General features: G+C 49.6%; 1 protein-coding gene across 1 annotated transcript; it reads right to left on the bottom strand.

Moving 5' to 3' along the window:
* Positions 1–2,340: 2,340 nt before the first annotated feature.
* Positions 2,341–2,965, bottom strand: LOC122376789 (late histone H1-like). The gene has a single exon (XM_043356735.1). It carries the CDS (start codon positions 2,958–2,960, stop codon positions 2,394–2,396), a length of 567 nt encoding a protein of 188 aa, XP_043212670.1. The 5' UTR covers positions 2,961–2,965; the 3' UTR covers positions 2,341–2,393.
* Between the last annotated feature and the right edge of the window lie 12,099 nt (positions 2,966–15,064).

Genomic DNA, 15,064 nt, shown 5'->3' with positions numbered 1-15,064 from the left:
GACCGTTTCCCGTGTTAACCCTATGGCGCACGCGAGCGCGTGCTGACGGCGCACCCCTGGACCAATCCGTCCCAAATTTTAATACAAAGGCCGCCCACGCCCACAGATTCGGCATGCCAAATTTCACGTCGATACGCGGCGCCTTTCAGGCGCAATAAGACACATAAGTCATGACGCACGCACGCACGCACGGACAACTTATAAATCATAATATAGATTAATCACTAATAGATAATTAATTAAACTTGCGAATTAATAATAATCAATGAATTATTATTAATTCGCAGGAATTGATTAATTTCTGCGAGTAACTTTTTCCTCGTCGCCGTTGGGGAGACGGTTAGGCTAGGTTAGGTTAGGTTAGGTTAGGTTAGGTTAAGTTAGGTTAGGTTAGGTTAGGCTAGGCTAGGCTAGGCTAGGCTGGGTAAGGTTGGGTTAGGTTAGGTTCGTTTCGGCTAGTTAAGGCTGGGTTGGGTTAGGTTAGGTTCAGTTCGTTTAGTCAAGTTTGGGTTGTCGACACTACAACAAGCGCTCGACAATCACCTCTAGGGAGATTCAGACTGCTGTCCGCCTGCTCCTGCCCGGTGAGCTTGCCAAACATGCCGTGTCGGAGGGGACCAAGGCCGTCACCAAGTACACGAGCAGCAAGTAAGCTGGCTGGCCTGGCAGCCGGTGCCGGTCGACGCTCGCTTCATCTCATCACTGATCATCGCTCATCGCCTCCCATGCCGGCCGGTGCCGCTCCTAGCAGCACAAATAGGTCTTTTTCAAGACCAATAAATCAAATAGTGGACTTGCACCACAGATGATTACATCCGGGTCATTGTTGCAGCGGGTCGTCGGCTTCAAACAGACGCTGATCTGCACTTGTTTCGCACTTACCATGGTCGCTATCGAAATCGCAACAGAACCGCATGATAAGGGACGTAGCGGTGGCAGCTACTAGCGGCGTTTGAAATTTTGCCGTTTTTTAGGCGAACATGACGTCACTAAAACGTCATTTTCTCAAACTTTTTTTGACGGATTTCGCTCAAATTTTCAGGGAACGTGTAAAATTGATGTGTAATAAGGTGCTGAAAGTTTGACGTCGCTGGCGTAACGCGTTTAGAAGCTATTGGCGAAAAACGGGAGGAGGGGGGGGGGGGCAGTTTCTGCCCTCCCCCAGCAGGTTAAGGGACAGTTTTGAATCGCTTCGATTCCTTTTTTTTTTGCTCGGCCAGCCTAGCGCCAGTCTCGAGCGGTGGGACAGTTAACCCGGCAATTTTGACAGTTAACCCGGCAATTTTGGCCGGGATGCAAAAGTTACGTTAAACCGGTTTATGTTAAACCGGGAGCAAATAACAGCGTGGGAGCCTATCTTAGGTGTGGCAAAGCTAACGGAGTACTTACTTGTTGCCGAAGTGCCGAAAGAAGGCGCTGGAACCGAAAACACAACATTGGTTCATGTATTTATTAACATTCATACACACAGTCATACTTGTGTAAGGTGTCAGTGTTCGGTTGTGGGGTGTAATAGCCAGGGACAACGTTCTATGAACTGAAAAACCCGGCGCCTATTGCAAAAGGAAAAACCCCGCGCTGAAGCCAAAATAGCGCGGGGAAAAAACCCTGTATCGTTTAAGCTAATGTGTAGGAGGGTGACGAAGAGGGAGATGGGAGACGGTTCCGCGCGGGAGGGACACCCGGGGTCGCCTAGCAGCAAACGCTTCAGCCCCCAGTCGGTGTTGGCGCTGCGACGGTTGTTGGCACGGGGCCTTTACCGGAGCGCGCAATATGTCTATGCAAGGAGGGATAAGAAAAGGGACAGGGAGGTGACTCCGCGCGAGAAGGGCGCCCGGAGGCCAAACAGGAAAAGCTAAGCCCCCAGTCGGTGTTGACGCTCAACGATCTCGGCCCAATCGACCTGATCGGAGCGCGCAATGTGGAGTCACCTAAGTGTTCGCGGTGCCGCGCCTCCGCCGCCGTTAGCGCGCGTGTAAATCACAGGTGATTAGGCCAGATCGACGATTCAACGGAGCAATTAGTGCGAATGAGAAGCGGTGGGGGAACAACATCAAACGATAATCACAAAAATCACAAGAACATCAACAGCAAGAATGAAAGATCAATCATTAGCACGTACAATCAACGGCGCGGCGGAGAGAAAATGGCGGAGAAGAATGTAGGAGAGGAGGAAGTTTCTGGCACTAGGCCAGGCCGGAGGTTAAAGTTCGTGGAGAAGTTGCGCGTCCTTGAGAAATGCGAAGAGTTTTTCGAGGAGAAGTGGATGGTCGTCTCCTAGGAGAGTGGGGAGATCCAGATATCATCTGTGCTTAAAAAGACAAAAACGAGACGATTAGATGGCTCTGATAAGAGCCATTGACATGTGCCAGCGGAACGGTCAGGCACATCGTTCACTTCTTAGCCGGGGCCTTTTTGGCGGCAGGCTTTTTGGCAGCCGTCTTTTTGGGCTTCGGTGCCTTGGGCTTCTTCGCCGGCGACTTGGCCTTCTTAGCTTTGGTTGGCTTGGCCTTGGGCTTCTGGGCCTTGGCGGGAGACTTGGCGGTCTTCTTTTTGTCCGCCGACTTTTTGGCAGCAGTCTTCTTTGGTGTCTTTTTCGCGGCCACAGGCTTCTTAGGCGACTTTGCGGCGGGCTTGGCCGGCTTGGCAGCAGCGGAAGACAGCTTGAACGATCCGCTGGCACCCTTGCCTTTAGTCTGCACCAGGGCGCCGCTGGTGACGCCAGTCTTGAGAGCCTTTTTGATGAACGGCGCCAGCTTTTCAACGTCGACCTTGTAGTTTGCTGCAATGTACTTCTTGATGGCGATCAGCGACGAGCCTCCTCGCTCCTTCAGACCTTTGATGGCTCCCTGGACCATCTCGTTGGTGGGCGGGTGCGTCGGCTTGGTGCGAGGCACCTTTGCCTTGGCCGCCTTGGCGGCGCCAGCAGCAGGAGCGGTGGCAGCGGTAGACTCGGTCATCTTTTTCTGGCGTCAGGTATCGAAGCTTTTTGCTTACCGGAAAGCCAGAGAGCTGCCATAGACGATTCAGTCGGGACAAACACGACTGACGCAACAGTTTACTGATAACCGGCAGCCTGATCTCGACAATGGTGACATTTGTTTGCGCCCTAATGCTTCCAGGGACTCGTTGCGGTGAGCAGTCACGCACGCTGTGGTGGCGCCAACACTTTTCTTCCCTTTGGCAGCCGTCGATTTGGAGTAGACCACTACGTCGAGCGCAGTCAGGCTGTTTTTCAAGTTACTGTTGGCGAGCTGCTGCAGTGATCTGGCGACGTGGCATCATTTCATCGGCACAAATATACAAGCAGCGATGACCGGCTGACGAACGGAGCCAACGGGATCCACAACGCATCGATTGCGCTCCTTTCAAGCTACAAATGTCTGCAAACGGACGACAAACCTGGCTCGCAGCTGTCGTTTTCAAGGAAGACTTTTGAAAAAGAAGCGTGCTGTGCAGTTTTCAGACAGACAGAGGCAGACAGATACGCCAATGGCGCTGCCAGGCGCCGTGTGAAGCCAGAAGCGCGCTCAAAGATGACAGAAGAGAACCGCCAACCGTCGCATGAACCCGCGTGTAACAGTCATCGGTTAGAAAGAGAGCTACCTAAAATATTCCAGCGTCACCGTCACAGTCAATATTCGGGGAAAACTGCAATTCTAAGATATATGCACAGCTCTTCACTTTTTCGAGTCAGCTACACTTCACACATTACTTCACACGTCCTCGGCCGCTGCTCAGTCTCCGCCATCTTGCGGTTGAGTCGCTCGTCGAGCCTCGCACTCCTGTAACAAAGCTGAGATTCCTATGTAACAGCGGTAATAAATTGGGCCTTTAAGTACATTCAGTTCAATTTTTTTTTGTCCTCCCGGCAAGCCATGAGGCTATAGCCGGGGGAGGAAGAAAGTTAATAGCTGGCAATTGGTCAGGTCTTCCGTTTACGTTACGTTAATGCCGGCTATTTAATTCCGGCCCAAGAACTAAGACAAAGGCCATTTTCAGCTTAGATAATAAATTCTTACGTAAGTGCATTTAGCATCACGCATGTCCCTACGTTTTGCTACCCTGAATCTATTTTTATATACCGTTACCTGGGCCCGCTACATGACGCTACCAGCAGCACTTTTCCCCTTTGCCGCTGGCAAATGAGTGACGATGGTGACCGCCGCCATTTTGAAGTGAACGTTTCAGCGCCGGTTTTTTGTTCTAGCATTGCAATAACGAGGATTAATGCTCTGATTGTCGCACAGCAGAAACTGGCGGAAACCTTCATGGTCGGAGGAGGAGACGTCAGACGACACTGGACACAACACACTCAACACACCCGTCCGCACTCTGCGAGCCGGCACAACGGGACAGGGGACGCGCGGTCCCCTGTCGCGGTCTCCCCCTCAATTAGCCGGAGGCGAGGACCGGACCGCCCGCTGCCGGCCGTACAGTCTTTAGAACGGTCAGCGGTCGCTAAATGCCAGTCGGTACGGTCTCTGCTGAAAGAGCACATCGCACGACCGGTGGGACCAAGGCCTTGCATACCGTGACACTTGAGTGGCATCGGTGGCACCCGAATAAAAAATGCCTACAATAATGCCGCCTAATTCCCATGGGAGTCCACGGGATTGGTAGTTCTCCCGAAGAGTCTTCGGAAAAGGTATGTTTCCGTGATAATTATAAGGGTGACCGAGAAGTGACCATAAAAGGCATTCCGAAAAATAGGCCATCAAAGCCTTTTCCCGTGAGAATATTCGGAAACAGGTTCCTCGCCCTTTCTGTACCGTTTTCCGACTATTCTTCGGTAAAGTTATGTTTGCGTGAGAATATTCGGAAACAGGTTCCTCGCCCTTTCTGTACCGTTTTCCGACTATTCTTCGGTAAAGGTATTTTTCCGTGAGAATATTCGGAAACAGGCTCCTCGCCCTTTCTGTACTGTTTTCCGGCTATTCTTCGGTAAAGGAATGTTTCCGTGAGAATATTCGGAAACTGGCTCCTCGCCCTTTCTGTACTGTTTTCCGGCTATTCTTCGGTAAAGGAATGTTTCCGTGAGAATATTCGGAAACAGGCTCCTCGCCCTTTCTGTACCGGTTTCCGATTATTCTTCGGTAAAGGTATGTTTTCGCGAGTATTATAAGGGTGACCGAGGTGTGACCATGAAGGGCATTCCGCTAAATACACCATAGAAGTCAATGTTGTGTGCTACTAGGGAACGATCGTCCGAATTTGTTGCATTGAAATGCTACGGTCTCGGTAAGATTAATAACAAACGTCTCCTAATTATGATAACAACCTCACGAGACAAGCCCGGAATCGTCTATTATTTAAACCCCTTTAAAAGCAAAGCAATTAGGTAAATAATGGAATTCTGGAATACCGCTACCGCCCACCGGCACGACCGCCTGGCACAACAGCTGACAGCCAGGCGACAGCGGCCCCAACCTTATCCTGAAGAATATTGGCAGCGGCTGCCCGCTGCCGGCCGTCTAATCGGCCGTATCTGTGTTCGTGCTGCATTCGTGTGACAATATTACCACCGGCCTATTTCAATTACTGTGACTTACTTGTGCTATGTTAAAGGGACCCTCCCAGTTCCCACCTTCAAAAAAGTTTATGAAATGGCATGAAAGTGATGTCGCTCGGTTCAGAAAGAGCGAAAACGAATATCTACCAAATTTCACCGAAAAATATTCACCGGTTTTCAAGATATTAGACTTTTACTTTTGCTTACTTTTTGGGATCTCCGCTGTTCCTAGCGACTTTATTTGGAAGCAATAGTTTGGCAGCTGAAAGTGCGGCACTTATTGCGCACAAAGCAGCATATACCACCGCGTGCTACAAAACGTTTTAGTCTAACATTTAAAAATCGTTAGATATCTGCGCTATATTTCCGATTTAAGGCATTAAGGTGGGAGGGTCCCTTTAAGACGTGTCTGTGCCCCATGCCAGCCTTTCCCAGCGCCCGTATAGGCACGAGCCACCGCCCGCAGTGACACCTCGTCGCTCAGGTGGCGCATGCTAGTTCTAACCTCGCTCCCCAGATGACACTAGCCGTCCGCACCAGGGGTGATACTGCACCGCAAGACACATTTAAGAACGGAGAGGCAGCTGCGGCCATGTGGGTGACAACACGTGATCGCCTGAGGCGGTCGGGGTAAAAATATTTTACCCTTGAATGCTGGATGCATGCACTGCGACTTTTTATTATAAGAATGAAGAGCGTGTAATCGACGTGTAAAGCGTGTAAAGGCGTGTAAGCGACCGTATCCGGGACGATACGGCGTGGGGGGGGGGGGGGTCGTACCCATTTCGTACCCGCCCCCTCCCCCCCTTGGCCGGCGCGTATGTAGAAAACCAATAGGTCCGGCGAGGGTTTCCATTGTGTTGACTTGCTTAAGCATAAAGGCCTAAGCATAAAGCATTGTGGGGACTCGGAAGGGGTGAGACTAAATGCTTACTTCGAAATCTAAGCTGCGTTGCGGCATTGGCGGTTATGTGCGGCGTGTATGCCGCATGATTAGTAAGCGGCGACCACTAAATTAAAAATTCAATAGCTTTGACCTGTTTTCAATGGATAACACTGCATACCAAAAATGTCCATCGCTCTCGTCATAGGATATTTAGATTTAAATAACTAACTTATCTACATCATTGTTTTGAACCAAATTAATACTCAGCCGCGAACGTATAAGGTATAACCCCTTGCCGTTTCGCTCCTGATCAAGCTAGAGCTTCGCGGAAAAAACGAGCGTGTTGCCCGTGACGAGAGAAAGCCGATGATACCCAATTTTAAGGTCCTAGGTCATCGGTTGACCTTCCAGGTCAGGTCAATGACCCAAAAGGCGGGAAAATTGGGACCTGTTAGAACGTCGTAGTGTGGCTGCTATGGGGTTTTTCGGGGTGCTGATCACGAATATCATGCTAGTTTTGATCACAGATGATGTCTTCATTCATTTAGGCCAGGTCGGGTTAGGTCAGGTCAGGTCAACCAGTAGAGGTCCTGCCAGGTATTTGTAGTAGGTGTCAACCGCCTCTGACAGCCTCGTAACATGTTACGAAGGCACCAAAACTACTTTGTAAACGTTCATGTGGTTGCTTAATTCGAATTCAGCTCGAAAAAACTGACCTAGAAACATGTCAAACTCGAAAAAGTGAACCGATGTCACCAAAGGTCAATGGCCTGACCTGACCTTCAGGTGACCTTGACACCCACCCTAATGCATGGGGGCAACATCATATCACATGTTTGAACGCTTGAAACCACGAAAAGACTGCAAACGCGCTGCTAATGCGAGCCGACATACGCTGAATCGCGGTTCCGGCCAAACATGGTCTCGAAAAGTAGGTCACAGGTCAAGGGTCATTTGGGTCAGGGTCATGAAATTTTCAGGATGGGTGTTAAATTGATCAATGCGAGGGTACTGAAAGTTTCGTCGCGATCAGCCGCTTTTTAAGCGAGTTATTCGCGAAAAACCTTAGGGGGGTTGCATCAACCCCCCCCCCCCCTGTGCGGGCGAGGTCATGTTTTGATAGCAAGACTGAAACAGACTTTTTTGGGTAGCCAGGAAATCGCATGCCAGAGCCTATTCAAATTCTTTTATTGGCCTTTATATGCACCAGTCGCATACAGGTACGGGATTTAGCATACGATTTCCAGACAATCGAAAGACTGTTTGGAGACAACAAAGGAAGGAATGAGTGAGTTAAGTTGAAAGTATTAATTTGGTTCAAAATGATGATGTAGATAACCTAGTTATTTAAAGCTGAATATCTTATGACGAGAGCGGTTGGCATTTTTGGTATGCAGTGTTATTCATTGAGAACCGGTCGGAGCGTTTGAGTCTTTAATTTAGTGGTCGCCGCTTACTAATCATGCGGCATACACGCCGCACATAACCGCCAATGCCGCAACGTAGCTTAGATTTCGAAGTAAGCATTTAGTCCCACCCCTCTCAAGCTCTCCCCCCGACTCCCTACTCTGAGTCGTTGCCAAGCAACCGTTGGCATGACAACCCATCTGGGCACTCCGATTGGCTAAGGTTTCCCGCCATACCGGGATCACGGATTATGAAGGATGCTCAGTTGCCACTGGCCTCGGGGCACCTCTCCCGAGGTGGATCCACAATCCACCTACATATATACATATATATATATATATATATATATATATATATATATATATATATATATATATATATATATATATATATTCATAAGGAGTCGGCACTCTCCGGGCGGTCCTGTATCAACATTGAAGCAAACCACCGCTCCCTCTGGTCAACCACTGGTTCGGAGTACCGCCGGTAGGTGGCAGGGCACTCTCCGGGCGGCCCTGTATCAACTAACATTGAAGCAAACCACCGCTCCCTCTGGTCAACCACTAGTTTGGAGTACCGCCGGTAGGTGGCAGCACCTCCTTGGCGTTATAAAGTGGTCGATGTAATCGCTGCTCCCTCTGGGTGAGCACTAATTCTCAGTATGTCCGCTAGGTGGCAGCACCTAACTAACCTACTTGGAAGTCTGTTGATTTAATCATCACTCCCTCTGGGTAGATACTACTTCTCAGTATATCTGCTAGGTGGCAGGACGTTTTAGGTGAGCGTAGGTTCTCCATTTAACGGTAACCGCACAAAAGATCGTAAAGCAGTCTGAGCAAAAGATCGTATGGCAGAAGATCGCAGGAAGTTGATCGTGGACTCGGAAGGAGAAAACTGCGTCCATATGAAGGCGTCCTCTCTGAGCCCAGAGATCCCTCTACGTCCGTCTCGCGGCCCACGCCCTGTCCGGCGGGTGGTTGGAGATATGGACTGCAGAGGTCACCACCGTCCGTGGAGCCATTCAGCCCAGCCAGATGTCTGGCTAGTGGTTGGCGATATGGACTGCAGAGGTCGCCACGGCCTCTCGGCTCGCTGCATTGTGTGCGGCGCTGCTCCGCCTGTGGTGGCCCGTGGTGTAGACATAAGCGGAAATGGGGGGTGTTTGGCCGTTACGAGAAGACATCCCATCACTCTGTCCTAAGCTGTCTCAAGCTCTCCGGAGCCCCGACTCCCTACTCTGAGTCGTTGCCAAGCAACCGTTGGCATGACAACCCATCTGGGCACTCCGATTGGCTAAGGTTTCCCGCCATACCGGGATCACGGATTATGAAGGATGCTCAGTTGTGGCTTAATTTGACTGAACACGGGACAACTCCCGGACACCGTAAGGATTGACAGACTGATAGCTCAGACAGACTGATTGTGATTATGTATGGTGAATTTCTAGTTAATCCAACAATAAATATGGCAGTTAGTTGCCTGCTAAGGGTAAGATGTCGCCGGCTGGAGCGGGATCGGCGGCCGACGCGGGAAACGCGGCAATCACAATTTTGTGTTTACACACTCATAATTCAAATTTTTATCTGCCGATTTTCAAAATTTATGGACCAGAAGATTGCTTGTACATTTCTTAGTCTTCACACAAAATTTTAAGCGAATCCAATGTAATCAGCGATAACGAGCGCGATGTAAAGACGGGACCATCCCGCCCCGGCACAGTCTACAATTCAGGCGGGCGGCGCTCGCGCAACGGCTGGCAGTGGCCGGATGTTTGACTTTACACCGCTATTAGTAGAAAAGTTGTGAGCCGATTTTCTTATTTCTTGCACGAGAAGATCTGCAATTCAATTCTGCACAGGTAGCTGAAATTTCACATCAATATTAGGTTTGCGGCGCGAGTTTTTAGCGAAAAACAGGAGGGGTGGGCGAAATCCGCCCCCCCCCCTTCCACTACGCGTGTTAAAAGGTTCGTTACTCTGTCAACTTTGACCGATTTTTGGAGATTAGGGAAGTAATCTAGCAACACTGACTGACGCGGGTTCCGTACATAATTGAGTGTCCTACACGCTCATTATTTCATGTTAGGGGCGGAACAAATTATGGCAAAGTTAGAGACCAAAAACCAAACACGTTCGGCAAAGTCGGCAAAGTCGGCAAAGCCCGTTGGCGGTGATCGGCAAGTTTCAGTTCCGAAACAAACTGTGTTTGAATAGGTTGACTGAAGAATCCCTCAGCGCATCTGCTAATAGGAATGTCAGCTGCCTTATTCTCAATTTTCCTCTCGCCCAACTCACCAATTCAACCAGGTCTCACCGCTCAAGTCATCATTGTGATTATTGGTGACCTGCCACATGCGTACATTAAAAGGCTTCGTTACCCTGTCAACTTTGACCGATTTTTGGAGATTAGGGAAGTAATCCAGCAACTCTGACTGACGCGGGTTCCGTACATAATAGAGTTTCCTACACGCTCATTATTTCATCTTAGGGGTCGAACAAATTATGGCAAATTTTTCAGTAGCGTTAGTCAGTGGCGGCCGCACGGCTTCGTGTTGCGGAGGCCGACACGGCGGTCTCTCGTCGAACATGTGTTGAAGCCCATCAATACAATACTGGCAATACCATATAAATCAACAATACACACAATACAAGTCGATAGTAAACGCCGGTTGCCGTGCCACGCTGCCTCAGACATTCCCGGTAGGTGACAAGCGTAAAACCACTGGTCGTCGCGCGGCCGGCTGTATACGACGCCGCGCTGCCCGGCGCCGTATGTGTTTTCAGTAGCGCTAGTGAGTGGCGGCCGCACGGCTTCGTGTTGCGGCGGCCGTTAAATACGCGTCAATACACGTTCAATGAACGTCACCAAACGTTCAATACACGTCAGTATAATACACCTTTTTGCGTTAGCTTTTGACCATTGGGCAAAACGTTTGTACACATTCGCCATATAGGTGGCGCTGCAAATGGGCGGTTGGTCACAAAGAATCACCATTGTGCAAAACTATTCGGCGATCTTCCTCTAGAACTCGACATTGAACGAATCGTTCAGCATTGTGCAAAACAAATCGTCAATGGTCGAAACTAGTCGTCATATGCCGAGCTGGCTCCCTCTATGCCGAAGTCTGGCGAACTGTTAAACTGTTTTGCAGATCGCTCATTTCAGTGTTCAATCTGTTTTGCTGAATGGCTGAAATGAAACACGCCACGCCGGAATAGTTGTGCTCAATGCCGATTGTCGAAATGGCTCCTCAAACAGTTATGACGAATGGTTGAATTCAAATGCAAAAAGGTGTACAAGTCCCATAAGTAGCATCTGCCGAGGCTTCATTTCGTCCAAGTCCGCTATGTAGCAATCTGCAATGGTACTTTTTCGACTAAGTCCACTATGTAGCAAAGCAGAGGCAGATGGCCGAATCGCTGAAAAATTAAGTCCACTATGTAGCAAAGCAGAGGCAGATGGTTGAACCGCTGAAAAAATTATAAGTCCGTTATGTAGCAATCTGCTTGCAGGCCTGATCCAACTGCACATCTGAAGTTACCATCATGTAGCAGTCTGACAATGTAGCAAAACGAGCATCAGATGCGCTTATGTAGCATAACCTGACATATCACCCTGGTATCGCCCGGGCTGACATTCCCTAATGTAGCACATCTGCTCCGAGTCCTTATGTAGCACAAAAAAATGCTACATAGTAGCACCTGCGTATTCATCTGCATCTGCATTTGCTACATAAGGTAGCATCTGCACCTTATGTAGCAACCTGCATCGAATTTGCAGATGCTTCATAGTGGCATATGCATGCAGATCAATGTTAAAATGCTACATAAGGCCATACCTTGACGAGGCGTGCCACCGCGGCAATTTGCGATCCCTCCCGGATAGGTACGATACCACCAGCGGGCGTTTTTTAGCGTTTTTAGAACCACCGGCTGCGTGCGCCTGTCTTTATCAAGACAGGTGACGCACCGGTGGTGCTGGAACTCCTGCGTGGGTGGTACCGTATAGGTAGGTAGGTGTTGGTTGTGCTTTTCGACTTTTTCTATTTCCCTTACCTCTCTCCGAGGGTACTCTACCCTTTCCCCCCTACAAACCTTCCCTCTTTCTTCTTTTCGCTCTTCGTTGTTGTCGGGAGCTTCCTCGGCACCCGGTATACCGGCCCGACTGCTCACTATATAGCTGTCCGTTTGTCTAGTTAGTTTTTTTTTTTTTCTTATCTTAGCTTCCCCACATTCATTATAACTTTTACTAACACATCAGAGAAAAAAAAAAATAAGCAACATGCCTTTCATCTTGGATGAGGGGGCGGCCTCACTGCCCCCCTCCGAAACCATCCCTGACGGCCCAGCTTTCGTGCTGGTAAAGAAAAACAACCTAACGTTCAAAAACAGCAACCCGTTCACCATCAAGCGGTCCTTGGATCGCCTGTGCGGCCCCGTTATCTCGGCTAAGGCCGTACAGTCCGGGTCCCTTCTGATCCAGACGAAAAACAAACAGCAAACAGAGATCCTCCTCAACATGACGACGTTCACAGACCAACCCGTGACAACCCAGCTCGCCCACCGACTGAACTCAGTGGAAGGTGCTCTCAGGAGCGAGGCGCTGACGGAGCTCAGCAACGCTGAGCTCCTCGACGAGCTCAAGGAGCAAGGCGTCATCAAAGTCGAAAGGCTCAGGTCCAACAACATCGAAAAGATGGGTCCTAACCCCACAATAAGACTATGGTTCGCCGGGCGGGACCTCCCGCAAGTCGTGTATTGCGGCTACTTGAGAGTCCAGATCACGCCGTGGGTCTATGCCCCTCGCCCCTGCAAAAACTGTCTCATGTATGGTCACAGTGGGCGGGCGTGTCGTCGCCGCAAACCGCGGTGCGGACGCTGTTCGGAGGACCACCCGACGGAAGGGTGTAAGGCTCCCCCTCTTTGCTTCAGTTGCGGAGGGCCCCACCCGTCCTGGGACAGGGGGTGCCCCGTTGTCCAAGATGCAAGCCGTTGGCACCGCGAGGCCACCAAGCAGGCGGCACGTGAACATCAATCCAAACGAGCACCAACACAGGTCATGCTGGACCCAGCAGAGTGGCCCCCGCTCCCGGCAGTGCGGGAGAAGATCCCACCGCCGCGCCCTCGCCCTCCGCGCCCAGCCCAGACAGACTCGTCCCCGCCGCCACGGACACGCCAGTCGTCACCACCGTCACCGAACACGACCCTCACGCCGGACTCCCCTCTGTCCGAGCCCCTCACGCCGGACTCTCCGGAGAGTGAGCCCGCGCAGTCCGAGTGCGCAGCCCAGGAGACCCCCACCGGGTCCCCGACTGGTCCTGGGCCCCGAGCCAGCCGCCGGTCCTCCTCCTCACCTCCCTCGTCAAACCGCCGGTACTCCTCCGAGAGCCGTGGAAGCACCCCAAGTACAATAGATGCGGAACGACCCCCGCGATCGCGGTCCTCATCATATGATCGTCGTCTCACACGATCACGAGCGGCGCGCACACACCACTTTAAATGAACCAATCACGGCCTGAATTCTTCCTCCAATGGAATACCAGCTCGCTGATATCTCATTGGGGGGAATTCAAGAACTATATCATGCATAATAAACCGTTACTTGCCGCCATCCAAGAAACCAGATTCCTGGACTCTGATTCGATCAATTATAACTTTAACATTTGCGACTACTCTCTATATACAGATAACGTAAACGAAACACCTCGCCGGGGCGGCTCGGCGCTTTATATCTCAAATAATATCTTGCACCACCAAAATTCAACTCAATACAACGCTTAACGTTGTAGGAGCTAAAGTAAAAATTGCACAGCGTGATCTAACTGTCCTCTCTATCTATCTCTCTCCTACCTACCCATTGAATCCTAACCACCTCTCCGAATTGATTTCCCAGCTCTCCCCTCCTTTTATCATAATGGGAGACTTTAACGCCCAAAATCTAACCTGGGGGTGCACACGCAACGACACCAGAGGCAGACAAATACTTAACGTAATAGAAGCACTTGATTTGATACCACTCACAAACAGAGTACCAACACACACATGCATCACTAATGGCGAAGCCTCACATAGCGTCATCGACTTCGCTATCACGGACACAAACACCGCGACACTTTTTACCCAATACACTGCAGATGATACCCTATTTAGTGATCACTTTCCTTTGCACTACTCCATTGATGTTCCTTCAGAACAAACAAATTTTAACTTCCTCCCAAGATGGAATTTTCGGAGAGCCGACTGGGCTAACTTTCAAAAACACATTAACGTAGAATGTAGAGATCTCCCTAAAGATATTAACACTTTCCTTGACATGATACTTAACGTAGCCAAACAGACGATTCCTCTTACTCGACCCCCCATCCCCGACAAAAATGCTCCCTGGTGGAACTCTGATTGTCAAAGAGCAGTAGCACTTCGAAGGCGAGCAATGCGTGTCTTTAGACGATGCATCTGCGACGCACACGCGGAGGCAGCTCGTAAGGCTCGACGAGAATCACGTGAAATTATTTTGAAAGCCAAAAGCTCAAGCTGGCAACAATTCGCTAACACATTTAATAGATTTACCCCTCTTTCGAAAATATGGTCCCTGATTAAATGTTTTACTAAAAATCGTACCTATTACAAGGTACCCCACCTTTACATTAACAACATACATTACATCATCCCCTCAGATGTAACTATTCAATTTGCTATCCACTACGCCAATATCTCTTCTGAACAGCAATACCCACCACAATTCACCACAACACTTGACACACACCTCAGTACACTCTCATTCGACTCACTCAACAACGAACACTACAACGCTCCATTCAGAGAACATGAGCTTCACTCATCACTTGCCAAATGTGGAAACACATCGGTTGGTCCAGATCAGGTCGCATACCAATTCTTCAAAAATCTCCCTGAAACTGGACTTACAACTCTCCTGGCTAATATAAATCAACTCTGGGAAAGCAATTCATATCCTCCATCCTGGCGCAGAAGCATCATTATCCCAATCCTTAAAAATGGCAAACAACATTCTGATCCTGCAAACTATCGCCCAATATCCCTCACAAGCTGTGCATCAAAACTAATGGAAAGAATGGTTAATGGACGAATTAGGGCTTATCTGGAGTCCAATAATCTACTTTCTCCATACCAAACAGGTTTCAGACCTAGGAAGTCAGTATCCAGTAACATAACACATCTTATTAACTCGATACAGATAGGATACCAGCGTAAAGAGTACACAATAGCAGTATTCATTGATTT

The sequence above is a fragment of the Amphibalanus amphitrite genome, unplaced genomic scaffold, assembly GCF_019059575.1.
Source record: "Amphibalanus amphitrite isolate SeventyFive unplaced genomic scaffold, NRLGWU_Aamphi_draft 002310F_arrow, whole genome shotgun sequence".
Lineage (NCBI taxonomy): Eukaryota > Metazoa > Arthropoda > Thecostraca > Balanomorpha > Balanidae > Amphibalanus > Amphibalanus amphitrite.
This window is presented reverse-complemented; position numbering and strand designations above follow the sequence as displayed.

Bases quoted from the DNA above. Each gene is read 5' to 3' on its own strand.
- LOC122376789 (XM_043356735.1), bottom strand. From the start codon at position 2,960: ATGACCGAGTCTACCGCTGCCACCGCTCCTGCTGCTGGCGCCGCCAAG.